Source organism: Musa acuminata, chromosome BXJ2-11 (genome assembly GCF_036884655.1).
Source record: "Musa acuminata AAA Group cultivar baxijiao chromosome BXJ2-11, Cavendish_Baxijiao_AAA, whole genome shotgun sequence".
In the NCBI taxonomy this organism is placed as follows: domain Eukaryota; kingdom Viridiplantae; phylum Streptophyta; class Magnoliopsida; order Zingiberales; family Musaceae; genus Musa; species Musa acuminata.
The window spans coordinates 26,946,494-26,964,442 of NC_088348.1; the positions used below are offsets into that span (position 1 = coordinate 26,946,494).

General features: G+C 42.8%; 3 protein-coding genes across 5 annotated transcripts; 1 reads left to right on the forward strand and 2 right to left on the reverse strand.

Moving 5' to 3' along the window:
* Nucleotides 1-1,463: 1,463 nt before the first annotated feature.
* LOC135626527 (uncharacterized) lies at nucleotides 1,464-10,161 on the forward strand. 2 transcript variants are annotated; one of them, XM_065131908.1, is made up of 6 exons: nucleotides 1,480-1,627; nucleotides 1,776-1,968; nucleotides 2,044-2,124; nucleotides 3,527-3,733; nucleotides 9,517-9,711; nucleotides 9,792-10,161. In XM_065131908.1, exons 1-6 carry the CDS (start codon nucleotides 1,545-1,547, stop codon nucleotides 9,921-9,923), a joined length of 891 nt encoding a protein of 296 aa, XP_064987980.1. In that variant the 5' UTR covers nucleotides 1,480-1,544; the 3' UTR covers nucleotides 9,924-10,161. The 2 variants fall into 2 exon arrangements, with proteins under 2 accessions (XP_064987981.1, XP_064987980.1); XM_065131909.1 differs by lacking the exon at nucleotides 2,044-2,124 and having other exon boundaries at nucleotides 1,464-1,627.
* A 301-nt stretch (nucleotides 10,162-10,462) lies between these two features.
* Nucleotides 10,463-13,374, reverse strand: LOC135626526 (uncharacterized). Of its 2 annotated transcripts, none has more exons than XM_065131906.1 (2): nucleotides 13,229-13,374; nucleotides 10,463-11,566 (listed from the first exon to the last, which is right to left on the reverse strand). In XM_065131906.1, the coding sequence occupies exons 1-2, from the start codon at nucleotides 13,348-13,350 to the stop codon at nucleotides 10,687-10,689; spliced, it is 1,002 nt and encodes a 333-aa protein (XP_064987978.1). In that variant the 5' UTR covers nucleotides 13,351-13,374; the 3' UTR covers nucleotides 10,463-10,686. The 2 variants fall into 2 exon arrangements, with proteins under 2 accessions (XP_064987978.1, XP_064987979.1); XM_065131907.1 differs by having other exon boundaries at nucleotides 10,463-11,480; nucleotides 13,229-13,321.
* An 862-nt stretch (nucleotides 13,375-14,236) lies between these two features.
* Nucleotides 14,237-17,146, reverse strand: LOC135627089 (NAC domain-containing protein 54-like). The gene is made up of 5 exons (XM_065133052.1): nucleotides 17,125-17,146; nucleotides 16,821-17,002; nucleotides 15,887-16,167; nucleotides 15,149-15,784; nucleotides 14,237-15,064 (listed from the first exon to the last, which is right to left on the reverse strand). The coding sequence occupies exons 2-5, from the start codon at nucleotides 16,975-16,977 to the stop codon at nucleotides 14,375-14,377; spliced, it is 1,764 nt and encodes a 587-aa protein (XP_064989124.1). The 5' UTR covers nucleotides 16,978-17,002; nucleotides 17,125-17,146; the 3' UTR covers nucleotides 14,237-14,374.
* Nucleotides 17,147-17,949: the final 803 nt, after the last annotated feature.

The following is a 17,949-nucleotide window of genomic DNA, read 5'->3' on the forward strand; positions in this document are numbered from 1 at the left end:
GTTCCCGTAGTTCGCACAAGCGGGTCCCGCGGCAACCCTCCAATAATGATGCCCTTTATTCCTGGTTGGTGTACTGTCCAACCATCGTCGATGCCTTCCACAAGTGCCCTTTCTTTGCTATATTTATGGTATAGTTTAGGAAAAGAATAATTTTAATCTAGAAGAAAATAAGTTAATTTATGATATTTATTCATGTGTGATTTAATTTGTGACACAATTAGAACTGGCTGATTCATTAAAAGTATTTTCCACTTTGCTAACCTTTTAAGTGCTATTTTATATGACTAAATTGCATATTAATTTAATTATATAGCATATGTTAATGCAAATGTGGCTCATGACTTCATAGTTTTCCCCTTTTTTTTATCCCCTTTATATAGAACAAAGAGTCACTTCATAATATCCTTCCACATGTAATTTAACTATTAGAGATTTATATATATTTTCTTATTGTCTATAGAAAATGAAGTTATTTCATAGTATCTTTCCCCATGTATAATCATTGATTAACATAATTCCATTTTTTTTCAAAAATAATATTTCATAATTATTATATCACAATGTTTCTCAACCTAAACAAGGGATGTTAAATGTCTAACTCTTCATGCATGTTCTTGAACAAAACAAGCCTCCATGGATCCCTCATACAATTGTAGGTTAATCCAATTAGGCCCAAAAGCTACGGTGTAAAGGCTTGATGATGGCCCATAAGAATCACCAAATAAGTTTATGCTTTGAAGATTCACTATGATAGCAAAGTTCATTAAAGAAAAATTAGAGTGATGGATTCAAGAATTAAAGCAAAAGAATTTAGATATTTCATTGAAGATTTGTAGAGTTAAGTGTAGATAAAAACAATTTAGCCAAACATGATAAAAAAATATAGACATTTGATAATATAGGACTAATTGAGTCTGAGTCTGAACCCTAATGCATGATCGATCGATTACAAACATAAATTCAATCATTTTTTCCGTCTTGATGTGAAATTATATCTCAATGTTAATTGCATAAATATAATCAAATCCAAACCAAACTGAATTAATATAATTTTTTTAAAAACAAATCGATTTAATTCTAATTTAAAGATTTCCTGAGCTACTAAACTCAATCGCATGTTTGTCGTTAATATTTTCTCTACTTAAATTGGATAAGTGATCGATTTCTAAATTTCATCGAAAACCTTATTAGTTATTTTCAATAATTAACCAAATAAGAGTTTGAATCTCGTTTTCATCGTTTTATCATTTATATAAAATAAATAATCACAAAGAAAACTATTATTTCGCCTTTTACTAAAGAATCGATATAATTCAATACCTTGCAACAATCTCATAGGAAAGGAGGGATCGCCTCGGTCAACGGTACTGTGTATCTCGTTGACTTTCAAGGGGCACTCCATCAAGACACGCGTACGCTGCTAAACAGTCCAAGCAAGCCGATGATGAATGTCCATGCCGGTCATTTGCTCCCCCGTTTCTACTGGGATTTGGGGATTGAAGTGAGGCGTGGTCGGGTGCGGGGGAAGGCTTGTGGCCGCAAGCATGTGCATAGCTGCATGGGCGTGGCAATCTCATCCTACCTACCAACTCCTCCTCCTCCTCAACAGAGACGAATTCCATGACAGGCATGCCGATCGCAATCTCGATTCTCTCTTTCTTTGCATAAAATGTATCTTTTCATTGGTTGTTGGCTTCGATTGTTCACTTTGCGAGGGAATTTCGCCGGAAATTTGATGACATGATTGTGATTGGTTTGATCGAACATGATGACAGGCCTACAAAACCAGTGGGGTGGTGGGGGGACGGTGACGGTCAGACGATATTGGGGGGGAGAGATGAACTGGGAGGGGGTACGTGGATGGGATGCACCAGGGATGGAAAGGTGGCCTTTCTGACGAACTTTAGGGAGCCTGACCCTTGGTCCGGTTCGAGGTCGAGGGGAGAATTGCCAAAGAGGTTCTTGGAGGTACTTCACATTTCTGTAATGGTTCCAATCAAAGCCTATTACTCCTGCTTCATATCTTTTAGTTTTCTGATCTAGGGTTTTGTCACAATTGGTTATATCACTGATTCATGGTTCAGTTTCTCTCCATCCAAAGGTCCTGCCTTTTGGTTTCCTTGGGTATGTGGTAATCACTTCAAATGTGGATGAACATTCTGTTTTAACTGATTACGTCTCGAGATTTAAATTTTTCGATAATTTACATTATTGCTAATGCCAAAATCTAACTGTTGGTTCGAAGAGCATATTGGCTGATTTATCTGTGTACAATATGCAAACATAAACAAAGGTTTTAGATGCTAAACAGAGGAACCTCCAGAAAAATCTTCATGAGATCATCCTTTTAATAACATACTTGAATAGTTCTGATGTTTCATCCTCTTAGGATGGGTTTGGCTCCTCTCTAGTATGGCAAATAGGGATGCATATCATATCCTGCATCTGTTCTGGCATGCATCTTCATGGGAGCCTTCCATCTGTCAGAGCATGATGGGTGTGGAAATCTATACTTATATGTACGTATTTTGTATATCGAGGGAATGAAGGGCCAAATGATGTCTTGAGCATTTGAAAATTTTAATGTTTCTTCAAGATGAAGCAGTTGAAGACCACAAGATGTATCTTTTGTGAGCCCAAGTAGGAAATTCTAGGAGAATAACTGCCTAAGACCCTTTGGGGTTTGGAGAAGGAATAGGATCATACTGACATCAAAGAGACCATTGTCCTCGATGTATAAAATTGGTAGCCATGGTAATGCTATTATCCAAAATCAGCAAGAAAATTCTATACCAACCAAATGCACCTGATAACCCCTTGAATTTTCGAAGTTTGCAACAGAAGCTTGCATTATTTATCACCATTTTGGTGTCTCATACAAGACAGTATGCCAAGCCTTACTTTGAGGAAGCTCTTTTAGGTTACAGCCAGAACTTCTTCAAATAGTATGAAAGTAGCTGCAGCACAATACATTCATAGGCTCGGTGATTCATTCCAATATTTTGAAGGTTTAACTAGTTAGTCAACTTGAATGTTTTTAAGAGCAAACGATGCACTCCATTCAATCTTTGAAGCAATCCAAAGTTCAAAACTTCATTTGAAGAGCTAACCCAGATAATTGAATGTTAAGTTTTCATTAACAAATATTTTCTTGGATAATTCTGTCTTAATTTTCTTTGCAATTTCTTTTTGACTGATCCTCTAATCCCGTTTGAGGTGGCATGCACACTTTACACTCAATATCTCTTGTTCTGATACAAAATTTTAATACTAAGCTTCTATCACAAACTCCTTTTATCTGTACAACACGTTCCTTAAAAATCCTTTCTAACAAAAGTGTCTATTGTGTTTTTACGTTTATTTTTGCAACGTATGCATTTCATAATTTTTTTCTACTGATATCGTGTTCTTGTACAGTGAATCTTCTTACGGTCAATTTTAGATCTTTCTGTAACCATTGAACAGTAACCTTTGCCTGTGCTTTTAGGCTCACTCAAAAATTTTCCCTTCTGTTCCTTTGGCGTAGAGCACAAAATGCCCTTCAGAGTTTGCAGAGGAAATAGTCAAGGAAGCTGATCAATATAATGGCTTTAATCTGATAGTGGCTGATCTTTGCACAAAATCCATGTTCTATATCTCCAACAGGCCAAAAGGAAAACCTGCTTCTCTTCTGGAAGTTCTCCCTGGTATCCATGTACTTTCAAATGCAAATTTAGATTCTCCTTGGCCCAAGGTAGGCATTTCACTGAGGTGCATTAATTCATTTGTTTTGGAACATTTGTCATTGCAATCAGCATTCTTTTTTCTTAAAATATATTTATGTTCTCTTTCTTTATCTTTCACAAGTAAGTTCAGATCGCAACATGTCAAGAACAGCATACTTTTTACTTTAAATTGTGGATCCCAACTATAAAAAGCATTTCTTAAATGCTAAACCTCTACTCAGAGGAGTTCTCCTTAATTTCATTTCTGCTGAGCATTGTTAAGTGTGAAGTGTGAAAGGGTATTATTAGTTGCCATGCACATTTTTCTAGCATTTTATTAAAATTCCTCTTACCCTGCTTGTCTTAACATGGAATAAAGCAAATATATGGTGAAGTAATGTGACACTCTGAATTACATATCGTGCTGGAACATTTGTTTGGAATCTGAATCGATGGTGATTATGCTCTTGTCACCTTGATCAGATGCCCATTCCTTCGAACCTTTTTTAATGCTATTTTTATTGTGCCGAAGTGTCACGGACTTAGCTGGTTTTGCCTAAGTCGTGCGGCACCCTTGTGTGTCCGTCCGCAAAGTTCAGCCTCCCCGAAGCCTCCCATGTCCTTTAGGACCCATAAAAGAGAGAACGGGTTAGAGGAAACGCCTCATTCGGGATCCACAAGCAAACATCTCCGAAAAACACTTTATAAACAATGCAAATTACAAACAGACTTTACAAGCTCTGAACAGTAGCACAACAAAAGGGTAAAATGATCCATTACAGACCGAACTAAAATGGGACTAATAAGCCTTCAGCTGTCTCTCTACATGCTAGTCAAAGTATGAACATACCAAAAGACACGGACATACATAAGCATTACATCAAACATCCTGTTTAGAAGTTTGTCCGTGACATTCTCCCCCACTTATTCCTTCGACGTCCTCGTTGAAGCCTTTGCCGACACTGCAACTCCTCGTCTTTGCTGAGTCTTCAATCTTCTGCTCCAGCTACAATGCGCTTCTTGACTCCCAACTGCTCTCCGTTGCTGTTTTTGAGTAGTTGATCCTTTGATCCGCCATGCTGCTTCAACTCGCCAATGACTCTGACTCTAGTGTGGGGTTGGCTGAGTTGTGTTGATCCATGTTGGTTCCTGCGGATCCTCCAGATGAAGGAAAAGACCATCCTTACTGCGCCAGTCTCTCAAATGCCTCGTGCTGCTTGAACTGGGTGGATGCTTGTTGGAGCTTTAACGAGCATTGCCTCGCAAACTTCTGAAGTTTTGGGTCTTTCCTTCACAAAATTTGCTCATTGACTCTTCTTTCACTTAGTTGTCATATCCAAGTAGGTTCGCATCACTTCCACTTTCGATTGGCATTTCATTGGGAAATGAAGCGGACAATCTACTCTCAGTAACACTGATCACCGTTGGTGAGGATTTGACAACTATTGTCTTCCATTATCTTCAAAGGGTCTTTGAACATATGCAGAGCTCCTCTGCTAGATAGATAAGGGAATTGAGGTACTCGATTTCGCCCATTCTCTTAAGAGTTGAAAAGGCAAAGGTTACTTGACTACGCCCGCCTCCTCGAGGTTGTACTCCATGCATCGAGCTGGTTACTGGCCTTCGCCTGCTCTTTGCTCACACTTCTGAAGCACTTGAAGTGTTTGCACTCCTTGCGCTGAGTTAGCTACTGTGATTCACCTTCTCAATGCCATTGAACTTCTGGAATGCAGGAAGTTTTCACCCCAACTTGGAGTAATTCTCTAATAGATGTGGTCGCCTCTGGGATTGTACCGTCTTCTCCATCAACCCTGCCGCCTACTCCCCTGAGTAGCAAAGGTACAGCACCGCGTACTGCCTGCTTCGTTCCTTGGTCGTGCACTCTTGCATGACCCGAAGTCCTTCACTTTCGGCTATCTTGATGAGAAGCTCATTGACACCGGTCTTACAAAGTTCCTCGGCCTCTGTCCTTCAGCCTTGTCTCGGTACTTGGAGATTGCCTCTGCATGCTCCACCTCCTCGACCCCTTTCACGACCAAGCGCTCTCCCTCCATGAGAGCAAGGGATCAATGACTTTCACGGAAGTCCCGCCTCTGCGGTACCATGGCGCTACCATGCCCATGGCCCTACTATCCATCGCTTCGCATCTGCATCCCTTTTCTTCACGATCAGTAGATATGTCTCCGTGGCACTCCTCTGAGTCCACCTTCATTCTAACTGAAGCTTGATTTTGGATAGCTAAGTCCCTCCGGACTCATCGTCGCTTCCTTGCCCTTTTCGACCCCCTGCTTCAACACCTCTGTGTTCTCTAAGCAGTCCGTTTGGTCGATGGAAAGACAGACTGCAACTCCCATGCATGGCCTCTGCCATCACGTTGTAGGGTTTGCACCGATTCTGTTCTCCTTTGCTTCCTTGGTAGCAACGTTCGCTTACTCGACATTGTCCTCTGACTTATCGGGCACCCTTAAGCGAATATGAGCTTTGGAGCAGTCCAACTCTCCAACTGCTTCGTTCATACCTCTGCATGATCTAGTCCCTCACCGGACTAGATTGTGTGTATCGCATTGCCACGAACTGTTCCACCACGATCCGCTGCACCATGTCGCCTCCTGGTGACATCTCTATTGCATTCTGATCCTTGTGGGAAGAACTCGAATTATGAACCCTCCATGTGTGGCCTCTGCCAATACATCGCAGGGTCTCTTCCACCTTCGATTTTGTTCGCTCCTTTGGCAATCGACCTTCATCCACCCACTCTTGGTTCACATCTAGATGAAGCATCGCTCTAGAACAGTCCGTCGCCTAGTAGCTCCCGAAGTCCCCCGACTTCGCTGCAATTAGTGCACCATTGTCTAGATCCTGGGCCTCTGCCCCTACCAGCACAATCTCCGTTGCGCACCGCTTCCTTCATGGCAACTTGAATGGCAACACTGTGGCATATTCTTCAAGAGTACCCACCTCTGAGTCCTCTTGCCTCGTGCTAAGGCCTTCTGAACCCAATTTCGCCTCCGCAAATTGAGTCGCCTTAGTTCCTCCATCAAATGCTTCTCCGAGATAAGGTGCATGTGCCCAGAAGCTCCTTTCGTCTTTGGCACCATGCAAGATGAGTCCACTCCGTCAGAATGAAGGACCCATGGAACAACATGATTCTACTCTTGCCTCTACAAGAGTTCCTGTCCTTGACCTCCGTCTAAGGAAAGCACTGTGCCTCCGCTCCATGTTCCAACTTCTATGCTGGCTCCCTTCATGCGGCTTGGGTACTTCGCCAAGTTACACCCAAGTTGCTCCGCTCCTCGTTTTTGCATTGAGTCGATGGTGGCCCTCGCGCCTACCATTCCACGGGGTAGCCCTCCCTTGAGTCCGATCTCCACATCGACTCAAGTGTGCCTTCATTTGTGTTGCTTTGGGACACTCCCCCACTTGATCTCGCAATGCATCCACCAATGCATTCTCTCAAGCGAGATCATGCGATGACTCCTCACCGCTTGCTCGGTCCATTGAGCTTCGTGGAGTTGTTGTTTGTTGAGGTACTCCTCCTCAACATGTGCGGTCCGTCCCACATGATTCTCCCTCTGGAGAGCCGAGACTTATCCCTCCTGGATAACTGTCCCATTGGAGCAATATCTCTCTTCGTTTCGGAGACCACCATCCCCTTGGACTACTCCGATCTGCTGAACAAACTGTGTATTGTTCTGCCTCCTGCAAACGCACTTGCTAGATTGCGACTCCACGTCAATACAGCCCCCGCTGCACCACTCAAGGCCTAGCAACATGCTGAACTCGTTGCACACTTCAGCATCCTACAGACGTATCCTTCACATGCCGAAGAGAAAGTTTCAACGCTCCATGGCGCCGAGTTTCGGTCGCCTTGGGATGGCCGCGAACATTCCATCGTCCGCATACAAGCCCATGCATGAGTACCGAATTCTTTGAGTTAGCAATTCCCCTCACCTCTATGAGCTTTGCACAACTCTTTCGATCGCTGAGCAACTCATTCCACCTTGCATGGTCTCATTCTTACCAAGCGCCTCGCTTGCCTTGAGCACCATCAAGTATAGTTGTCAACGTTGAGCCATAGCTCAAACTCAGCCATCCCAACCTTTGTGCACTCCACATTCTTCCAAGCTTGTCTGTTCTCGTGGTGCCTCCTGCGTGAAGGGTTGGCCATTCCTCTGAATGCCAATCTCAGATGCCCGCTCCTCCGAGCGACTCCTTTTCCCTATATCTCCATGCCCGTTTTCCCCCAAATGGTAGCGCGTGTGCTGACTGCCCTCAACGCAGCCTCGCTAGGTCCCCCACATTTTGCATGCTAAGTGTTTCTATGAGTGCTTGTCCCGCTCTGATACCATCTGTCATAGACTTAGCTAGTTTTGTCTAAGTCGTGCGGCACCCTTGCGTGTCCGTCCGCAAAGGTCAGCCTCCCCGAAGCCTCCCATGTCCCTTAGGACCCACAAAAGAGAGAACGGGTTAGAGGAAATGCCTCATTCGGGATCCACAAGCAAACATCTCCGAAAAACACTTTATAGACAATGCAAATTACAAACATACTTTACAAACTCTGAACAGTAGCACAACAAAAGGGTAAAATGGTCCATTACAGACCGAACTAAAATGGGACTAATAAGCCTTTGGCTGTCCCTCTACATGCTAGTTAAAGTATGAACATACCAAAAGACACGGATATACATAAGCATTACATCAAACATCCTGTTTAGAAGTTTGTCCGTGACAGAAGGGTACCTATTATATATCTTGCTTTTTTTGTTCTTTTCATAGTTCTATACATTTCAAAGAATGTTAGTCTTATTGACTTGTACCATCGGCACAACAATAGTAGTCATATCAATATAATTTAGTTGTCAGATACTTTGTAACTAAAAAAGCTATTATTACGAACTCGCGAAGCTTTCCAAGTCTCAGCAATGTGTCAAATGGCCATCTGATTCTGGTATTTTTCATTTGCTTTCTGAAGGTGGATGAGTATGGGATTAGCATTAGCCTCAACGACGATCTAGGTTCCTAATGTGCATGATAATTAAGTAAAAGTTAATTTCTGTGTGAGAACATCTCACTACTACATGTTAAGTTATTAATTAGCCAATGGTATTTTTTCAGGTTTATTTCTCTAGGGATGCACAAGATGATATTATATTTATGCAATGATGAAGAAAAGTTATTAATTGGTTCTTTACTCATCAGTCGACTGTATACAACTTTCATCAATTGTTCAGGCCCAGGACAACTTGTGCAACTTTCTATCTTTCAATTTTCAATAGGATATATGAAATTTTATTTGGGGTCCTGAGGATTCCATGTAGTAGAAGCCAGAAGGTCCAAACCATTAATCTGTAAAAGAAATGAAAGCTGGTAAAAGCATCATGTTAACAAAAATGAAGGCAAACCATTCTCTGGTTCATTCTTCATGAAGGGGAATTTCTTTTCTAGATCTCTAGTTGTAAAAGTAAAGGTATGTTGTCAATGGGATACTGTTTTTGGGGTTAGCAAGTTGCGAGTTTCTCGCAGCAGTTATGTCCACCTTTGCTTTCTGCAATGGTATGTCAAATTTGAATGATTGAGTTCACAATAAGTTGATTATGCAAAGCATTTGGAATGCCATCTTATATTTATCACAATCGATCAGCTAACACCTGTGGTTTTCACATGTGACCTTACTACTGAAAATTATGTAATCAGTCTTCTTTCTTAAAAAATTTGGCATACTATTTGTTGAAGTTAGTGATTCTAAATCACCTGAATAAATCGCTCGACATCAAAACCAACATTTGTACCAATCATTTTGTTTTCTTTGCAGGCAGAAAGATTGCGCAAGGGTTTCAGCGAAGTACTAGCGAGTTGCAGGGATGAGGAACTCTGCATGAAGGACATTGTCAAAAAGCTGATGTGTGACAAAACAAAGGCTGAGAGATATATGTTACCAATGACTGGATGCAGTCCTGAGCGGGAGTTGGAAGTCAGCTCAATCTTCATAGAGACACACAGAGAGCAGGTAAGAAACCAGATATACTGCTTTGTTACTGCACTCAGAGCATTTGATTCAGTCATTCCAATGTTTTGCCACCATCACAGGGACTTTACGGAACGCGAAACATGGGTGCATTATCGGTTAAAACAAGCGGCGAGGTTAGCTTCTATGAGAGGTATATCGAAAATACCAACTGGAAGGAACATGTCTTTCAGTATCACGTACAACAATTGTAGTCGATCAAAAGTTCAAAAGATGGATGAATAATTGGTCAGTTTGTTTCTGACACTGGGTACTCTAGAAAGTGTTCTAGAAAATGGCATGATAAGCTATCTCTGTTATTACAACTCTTGATAAGGAGAGAGAGAGAGAGAGAGAGAGAGAGAACTACATGCCGAATCAGATATGATAAGAGGATGTTTGAGTCAAAGCAAGATGGTTACCGTACGTCGTTAGACGTACCCTGTTGCATCATTTCTTTCCAGTGAATTCAGTGCTATCATGGCGTGTGCTCGGAAATGCCATGCTCTGTGGACGATATTGCATCGATGATATTTACTGATCCGACAGCTACAGTGTTTGGTATGCACCGTCTGATACAAGCCTCGTGACGCCAGACACTTGGATCACAAAAAGGAGATGGAACAACATAGGATGAACTCAGGAGATGACAACAAAACAAGCAGCAAGTGGTTTACCATAAACTTCACCAAAAGAGAGATTCACGTAGTACAGCTAATCTATATGTCATCAAGAACACATGCAAGTGTGGGTGTGTGCTCTGATGCACCGGTGGCACCTGCATTCCAAGGCCATTAGCAAATATTGTACACTTCTATGATGTGCAGTGTGTCATCAGCTTCATGATACAAGTTTCAGTACCGAGAATAAAGCATATCACTGAAGCTAATACCCAATACAGACAAAGGAAGAACCAATGACCCCAGAAGGAAAAAAAAAAAGTGAGAACGAAAAATCCAGCTCTAACATTACTCATGTTTATTGATTCAATTCTCTGGACCTAGATTCAGCCTTCCTTGCCTCGTCGGGTGTCGACGGGAAAAGCTCAACGTACCTTGAGCCAATCGTCATCTTGTCCTTGCACATAGCCTTCTTTGCCACCTCCACGGTTGGGAACTCCACCAATGCCTCACCTGTGGCTTTCCCATCCAGGCGATAAGCAATGTGTACTTTGTCCTCGCTCAGCTCAAATTCCTCGAAGAAGTCGACTATATCAGACTTGGTAACAGAGTAAGGAAGACCACGAAGCTTTAGGACTTCAGTGTACTCCATCTTGTCCTTGTCCTCGTATGATTTCTTCACACGAACAGGTGGGGCATCTTGGTGATACTCATCCTCAAAGGCCCAGCCACCACTGTTAACCTCCGTAGCAACTGCACGGTAATAGTCTTGTTTGCTGCACCGGAAGACTTCGATGTACCTGCGGCCCATGTTCTGCCTATCCCTTTGCAGGGCAAACTCAGCCTGCATGGGTGATGAAAAGACAACGAATGCGTCTCCAGAGAAACGCCCACTCTTGTTAACAAGCAGACAATCCACAATATCCAGACCCATAAAGAACTTGATGATGTCCAGGTCATCACAGTTGAACGGAAGGCCTCTCAGTCGGACCACTGGGAAGGAGTGCATGCTGCCAAATCCTCCATTGAAACTGCTACCAAAAGGCTGGTAGGAGCTGCCAATACCTCCCACCGAGAAATAGGGACTTGAATCCATCAATCTTGACCTCTTTGAGCCAACCTCGTATCCATCCATAGCAAAGCCGCTGCTCACTGCGAAGTAGGGATTTGATTCCATCATTCTTGGCCTCTTTGTCCCATCGTACCCGTCCGAACCCCCCCCGCTCCCCAACATTGCCCTTCACATAATTCAACAACCCAAGGAGAAAACACCCCCGTCGCTCAATCCCCACATTTATTAAGGCCTTACCCAGCTTATATTTAACTTTTTTCTTGTATCATAACATTAAAATCTAAACCATAATTTATGCATTTATAATTTTTCTAGCCGTTATATAAAAAATCTCTAAAGGTTAGGAATTGATGTGCTTCTACATGCTAGTAATCCAAGGGAAACAAATCACATGCAAATAAAAACAAAAAGAGAAAAAAAACACAAAAACACACACATCACTTAAAAATGAGGGGTCAAATTACTCACAGAAGCTTTTACAATCTAGAGAAACTAAGAAAACAGAAACCGCTAGGGCAGTTAGAGAACAACAATTTGGTCCTTAGAATGAATATTTCTATTTGAATATTGAGAGAAACTTGGCAATCATGCCTTATCTATCAAACAGAATTTACTAATGGAAATTCAAAGGATTAATGAACGAGAAACAACAGGTCATCGGATAACAATAAGATAAATCAGTTGGATGAATTGGTTCATGTATTCGGCATTAAATTAATGTAAACCGCAAGCTAGCACACGATGAAGATAAGAGAACACATACAAAAGCCCCCAACCACAAATCCCCCCACATAAATTTTTTTAAGATGCCTATCTGACCACTGGACCAAATTTTACTAATAACTGTAGTGAATTTTAGCCAAATTGAAGCCCCAGGCATTTTCTTCCCAGAGTCCAAGTGCTTTTAGTAGATATCACCTCCTACATCCGAAAAATAAATAAAGATGCTTTGTTATGAGTTATATTCAGTGAGACATGCAAATAAAGCAATATTTATGAGTACTCTCCTCATATGTTTTCAATATGTTTAGAATCACAAGATCTTGAATGACATAGAAACTGTCAATCTAAAATAACTCCCACACTAATATTTGTAGATTAGGCACCCTTTACACCCTCCTCTGACTAAAAGAAACCAAAAAAAGAAAAGAAAAAAAAGGAAACATACAAAGGAAACTATTTTCTCTCAAAGAAAAATAAATCCAAGCTCAAGATTATATCAATTTCCATCCTTCCCATTTGCTTGTACCATGTATATTCAGTCATTATTATGCATCTAAACTGCTTTGATTATGCAACCCAGTCTATGATTATCATTGACTAAAATAACATTTCAATCATAAAAAAAAATAAATGAAGTTACATGTTCTTCCTTCTTTATGTAAAAGCCACAACCATGTAGGCATATTCCTTTATACTACTAGCACATGACTAGATTATAATAGCACATATATTGAGAAGTTCGATAAGCGAGATCGCTCTGACACCAATCAAATGATTCCGACGCGAATTTGCTCAAGTTTCTATCTTTTCCATTTGAAGTGACTCAATTTAGAGAAACTCAAATCCAAGTGTCTCAACAACATCAGATCAAAGGAAGGTAAGCAAAGCCCTCACGGGGGCCTCAGCCAAGGTCTTCAAGAAAACGAATAAAAGAAAGGATTTCGCACTCAAATCGATTTCAATCAATGCCAAAACCCAAATATTTCAAGAAACACAGGAGAAGCCTCCGAAAAGCGAGCAAGAAAAAGAAGGAAACATCTACCGGAAGGCAAAAGCGCGAATCTTGCCTCCAAAAAAGCATTATAGCTGGGGTTTCTAGGCTTACCCTCTCGACCCATACATGGCTCCCACGATGGTGCGCTCTTCGGCGGCGATTGATCGAGAGCAAAGGAGTCGATTAGCCGCTTCTTTCTGCCCGTGAGGGGGAACACGAACCCTAATTCCCATTTTATAGCACGCACGAGTGTTCCATCGGCCTAATTTTTTGGGCCCGGCCCGGTCCGAACCGGGCCAGGCTGGGAGAGTTGTATATAGATAATTATGTTCTCTATTTATATTTTAGTTCTATTACATATTATATATTGCATTCTTCGAAGATCTATCATTATAGTTAACATCTATATTTAGACATGTTCTTGAATTGATAATTCACTGTTTTACCGACCAATCAATAGAACATTAACATCAAGTATTAAGAAACATTGCATCATTTTATTCCATCTTACAGTGCAGCACAGAGCTTTAAAGCCAACATTTAACTGATATAACGAGCCACCTGTTTCGAGCTCAAGCGGCGGTCCCACACGCAATGCACGTACAACCCGGCCCACACGTGCAGGCCGCTCTCCCGCACCCGCAGGGGTTGCAGCTGCAGTGCTACTCGCACGGGCGCAGCGAATGGCTCCCCGTCGCCGCAGCCACCGAAGCGTACCTGCCCACGTCCGATCGAAGGGATAATTAGACGAACAACGTACGACCCCTCTCGCGGAGACGAGAGGGTGATGGCAGTGCGTGAAATCAGCTGCAGACGTCGCCGCCCGTGGACGACACGGCACAGCCGCACGTGCCGTTGCACGCCGTGTCCTCGACACGGTCGCTCTCCGCCATGCACTCACGTTTCACGGCCGGAGCGAAGCCCGTTTGTGCTTTGCTCGTGCAGGACGTAGAACAGGACGCGTAGCGTGGCGTGGCGTTCCACAGCAGCGAGCACGCGTGAGGGCCATGCAACGGCGAACGTGTCACATCGCTCGCCTGCCGTCCGAGAGAAAGAACAGAGCAAGGATTGGAGTCGCAGTGGACCGAGTCGACAACCAAGAATCTCTGAACTCTTAATATCAACATAGTATTCATGTTACAGTTTCAATGTCACTAAGATACATTAGCATTCAAAGCAACATGAATCAGTATCTTTCTACATGTTACAAGTAACCGATGAATATATCCAAGTTCTAAGGTTATGATCTGACAAGAGTCACTGGTTAACTCCTGAAGCAAATGCTAGAAAGGGCAGTTTTCCACGCAAAAACATTCTGGAAATGCCTCGCATGCTGACATCTGGAAACCATATGTTGCTCTCTTGCACACTCCCCCTACATTTCCATGTCTCCTTTGCCTTCTTCTTCTTCTTCTTCATGTTCATGATGGAGTAGGCAGTCTCTCTTTCCTCTTTCATGGCTTGTCTCCTTGAAATGGTTTGCTCTGATGCGTCTCCCAGATAAGCGCAGGACGTGCGCAGGACTGCAACAATCTCTAGCATTTCATTCACTCTTCTTCCATTGCCTAAGAGGGAGCTTTTCCCCATGAGCTTGTCTCTTACGAACGCCTTGAACCTGCTGAAGAACGAGAATCGACCTCCTGCTTTGGTGGCGAGCTCAGATGTCTCAGCGACAGCGTCTTGTCTTCCTGTTGGATTCAAATGGAAGCTGACCTTTTTGGAGGGCTCCACATGGTGGAAGAACGTCTTGGTCTTCCCTGCATGCGACACGAACAGGCCATGGTTGAATTCCACCTTGTTGCAGGCATCAAACGCAGGAGTAGTTGCAGCAAACATGTCTGTCTCATGATCGATGTCGACGAAACCAACAGCGAACTCATCTGGTTGGGACTGCGAGAAGATGGGCTTGGCGTCGATGCCATCAAGAAGTGCACTACTCTCATCCATCTGTGAAACAAACAAGACCGATCTTAAGATGAAGAAGCCCAAGATAACGTACGTAGCTTCAGCTGGAAATTAAGTTCCTCCTACCTCTGTCGATCCACAACAGTGCAAGGTTGCGACAGCTCGTAGGTTCTCCACTTCATTCTTCTCTTCCTTGAACTCCTCTTCCAGATCACTTATCTCGATAAGCTTCGTAGGCTCCCCAAAGTTGCCTGAACTTACACAGTCAGTTCGCTGAAAGAACCGAGTACCGCCTTCATCATCTCCTCTATCGAGCTCCAAGAGAGATGATAACTCATCGAAATGGGGATTAGTTCCAACCCACATGTCAGTGCTATTAACCAGTGGGAATGTATCTACTTGATTACTGGTTTCCAGAAAGTTACCAGGGTGCATGAAATGAGGGAACTCCTCCACCTCCGATGGAGGCAAGGAGAGCCTGTGTTGCACCCTCGCACACTGCACCACCATATCTGCCTTCGTTGGTGTGTAGGAGAAGCTTCCACCACCCAAAGTTTGTTCGCTTGCATGCGGCATCCGATTGCCAACTACTGGAGTAGTTGCATCAAGAGAAGGTCCCTGCATCATCACCGATGAGCATGCATCGTTCGGAAACGCTCCATCGATCCACTGTGAATGAGCTTGGTAAGGAGCACCGTATTGCTCGATGATCTTGGGGCCTGGCGCAGTCTTCTTGAACACTCGGCACAGAGCGTATGCGTCCTTAATCCACGGAGTGTTAAGAGAAGAAGAAGAAGAAGAAGAAGAAGAAGAAGAATGAGAGATCGGTGGATTGATACTGTAACGTATTATATATACACATACCTGTAAACCTGAAGCGGCGTTCTCGCATTCCTTCTCGTCGAGGCGGTACTCATGCATGACCCAATCGGTACGAGAGCCATGCGGCGCTCGTCCGCCGTAGAAGACGAGGGTCTTCTTCATCCCCACCGCGCGCCTCTGCGAGTTCACCTTACGATCCTTCCCCGTGGCTTTCCAATACCCGGCCTGAGTTGCTCGGTTGGTCCTCGATCCATTGGGGTACTTGCGATCCCGCGGGCTGAAGAAGTACCACTCCAGATCCTTGCTTGGCAGAAAGGATTTCTCTGAGATGGAATGGCGGGCATTAAATTTGCAATGTTCTCTCTTGTTGACCTTTTGACTCGAGTGAATTCATCGAGAGGTTTCTACATGCTTACAATATCCATGCATGGTATCCTTCCGAACAAGGAAATCTAAAGCAACATAGGTGAAGGAGATAGGAGATGTAGTGAGCGGACGAGCTTGATCGTCTCATCTCATCTCATCTTAAAGTAAGTACGAGTAACCTTTAACTTTATGTCCAGAAAATAAGTATCATACTCACAAGGTTACTTTCGGTCTCTAGGTTTTTACCATAGGCTTTGAACAAAGTGTTCTTCTTTATCTTTAAGAAGGTGAAAACCTAACCTACTTTGTTTTGAGGAAAGCTAAATGATAAATATACGTATAAGATCATCAAATCTAGCCCAGAATCTTGTTATGATGGAGTATTACATGGCTGGGAATGGGGAAAGGTCTCTCCGACAAGCAACCTAGGAATCGCATGCAGGTGGATGAAGTGCAGCTGAGGAGATGCCCCAGAGACCATCCATTTCTTGAACAGCTTGTTTGTCAAGCAAATCTCTAACATGGGGGAGTTCGACGATCAAACATAGGATTGATCTCGGTAAGACACATGAACTCTCAAGAACAACGGGAAGGAACCAAATATTTGTACCTGGTAAATCCCATGGCTCGCATTTGTAGAGATCGACCTCAGGAATGATCTCCAGCTCAATCATGCGTCCATTAATCTTCCTTTTTAGGTAGTAAACGATGAGCTCTTCGTCGGTGGGATGAAACCGGAAACCAGGAGGCAAGCTCACCGGCGCCATTGTCTTCTCAGCTAATTCTGACTCCCTGAAACAACAAGAAGAAGGCAGACGAAGGCCTTTTTCATCCCAAAAGAACTCAGAATAGATGTACAAAAGCTATAATCTAACAGTTAGATACGTAGATATGTTGGAGATCTTGATCGAGACCTCGATGGGGCAAGAGAGAGGGGGGGTGCGGGAGGGAGGGGGGAAGGGGAGGTGGTGGGTAAGCTTTATAGTGGGATGTGATCTGAGTTGTCTCAAATGCTATTGGGTTGGTTAGATTCCTGTCGGCGTCCAGGAGAAGCTCGAGGGCTATATCTTGCGTTTGTTTCCTTTTCTCTGCATGGATTCCATGAACGGTGACATACAAACATGGCGGCTTCTTTCTCTTCTCCCTCGCCAATAATAAAGCCTGCGGCGGTAACGTGGCGTCTTTCTATTGGAGGACGCCGATTAATGGGCTTCATGCGCTTCCAAATCATCAAGGATTGTACTTACACCTTAACTAATTATCGCCGATTATTAGTAAATTTTGGATTATTATTTTCGATTATTCCTTCAACAGTGGAACAATTTTTAGTTGAATCACTGAATTTCTAATTTGCGCCTTCTCACTTCTCGAATTTAACCAACATTTATATCAAGTATTATCATCAATCTGATTGAATTCGACCACCTAATAAATTAGTGAGAAAAATTTTCACTAATTTTCTGTATTGAGACATTTTTGGTAATCCTTTTGGCTCTGAAACAAATTAAAATTAAATCCTAATCTTTTTTTGTGTTATTAGATTCCCCAATTTGAGCTTATTATATGCAAATCAAGAAAAGTTTACTTCAGCAAATTACTATTTTGGTAGAAATGTTTGTACTATGTTATATTTATGTATATATGTACGTATATATTTATTACGAGTAAGGTCTGCTATACCGAAGCGTACTGCACCAGGTGGTACGTACTGGTCTGACGGGTTACCGGTACATGGATCG

Coding starts and splice junctions, on each gene's coding strand:
- LOC135626527 (XM_065131908.1), top strand. CDS start 1,545: ATGTGCATAGCTGCATGGGCGTGGCAATCTCATCCTACCTACCAACTC. Junction 1,969..2,043: donor TGCCAAAGAGGTTCTTGGAG/GTACTTCACATT, acceptor TTTCTGATCTAG/GGTTTTGTCACAATTGGTTA. Junction 2,125..3,526: donor CTGCCTTTTGGTTTCCTTGG/GTATGTGGTAAT, acceptor CCTTTGGCGTAG/AGCACAAAATGCCCTTCAGA.
- LOC135626526 (XM_065131906.1), bottom strand. CDS start 13,350: ATGGGAATTAGGGTTCGTGTTCCCCCTCACGGGCAGAAAGAAGCGGCT. Junction 11,567..13,228: donor GCCATGTATGGGTCGAGAGG/GTAAGCCTAGAA, acceptor AATTATGTGAAG/GGCAATGTTGGGGAGCGGGG.
- LOC135627089 (XM_065133052.1), bottom strand. CDS start 16,977: ATGGCGCCGGTGAGCTTGCCTCCTGGTTTCCGGTTTCATCCCACCGAC. Junction 16,168..16,820: donor CGAGCCATGGGATTTACCAG/GTACAAATATTT, acceptor ATTCCATCTCAG/AGAAATCCTTTCTGCCAAGC. Junction 15,065..15,148: donor ACTGTTGTGGATCGACAGAG/GTAGGAGGAACT, acceptor TTTGTTTCACAG/ATGGATGAGAGTAGTGCACT.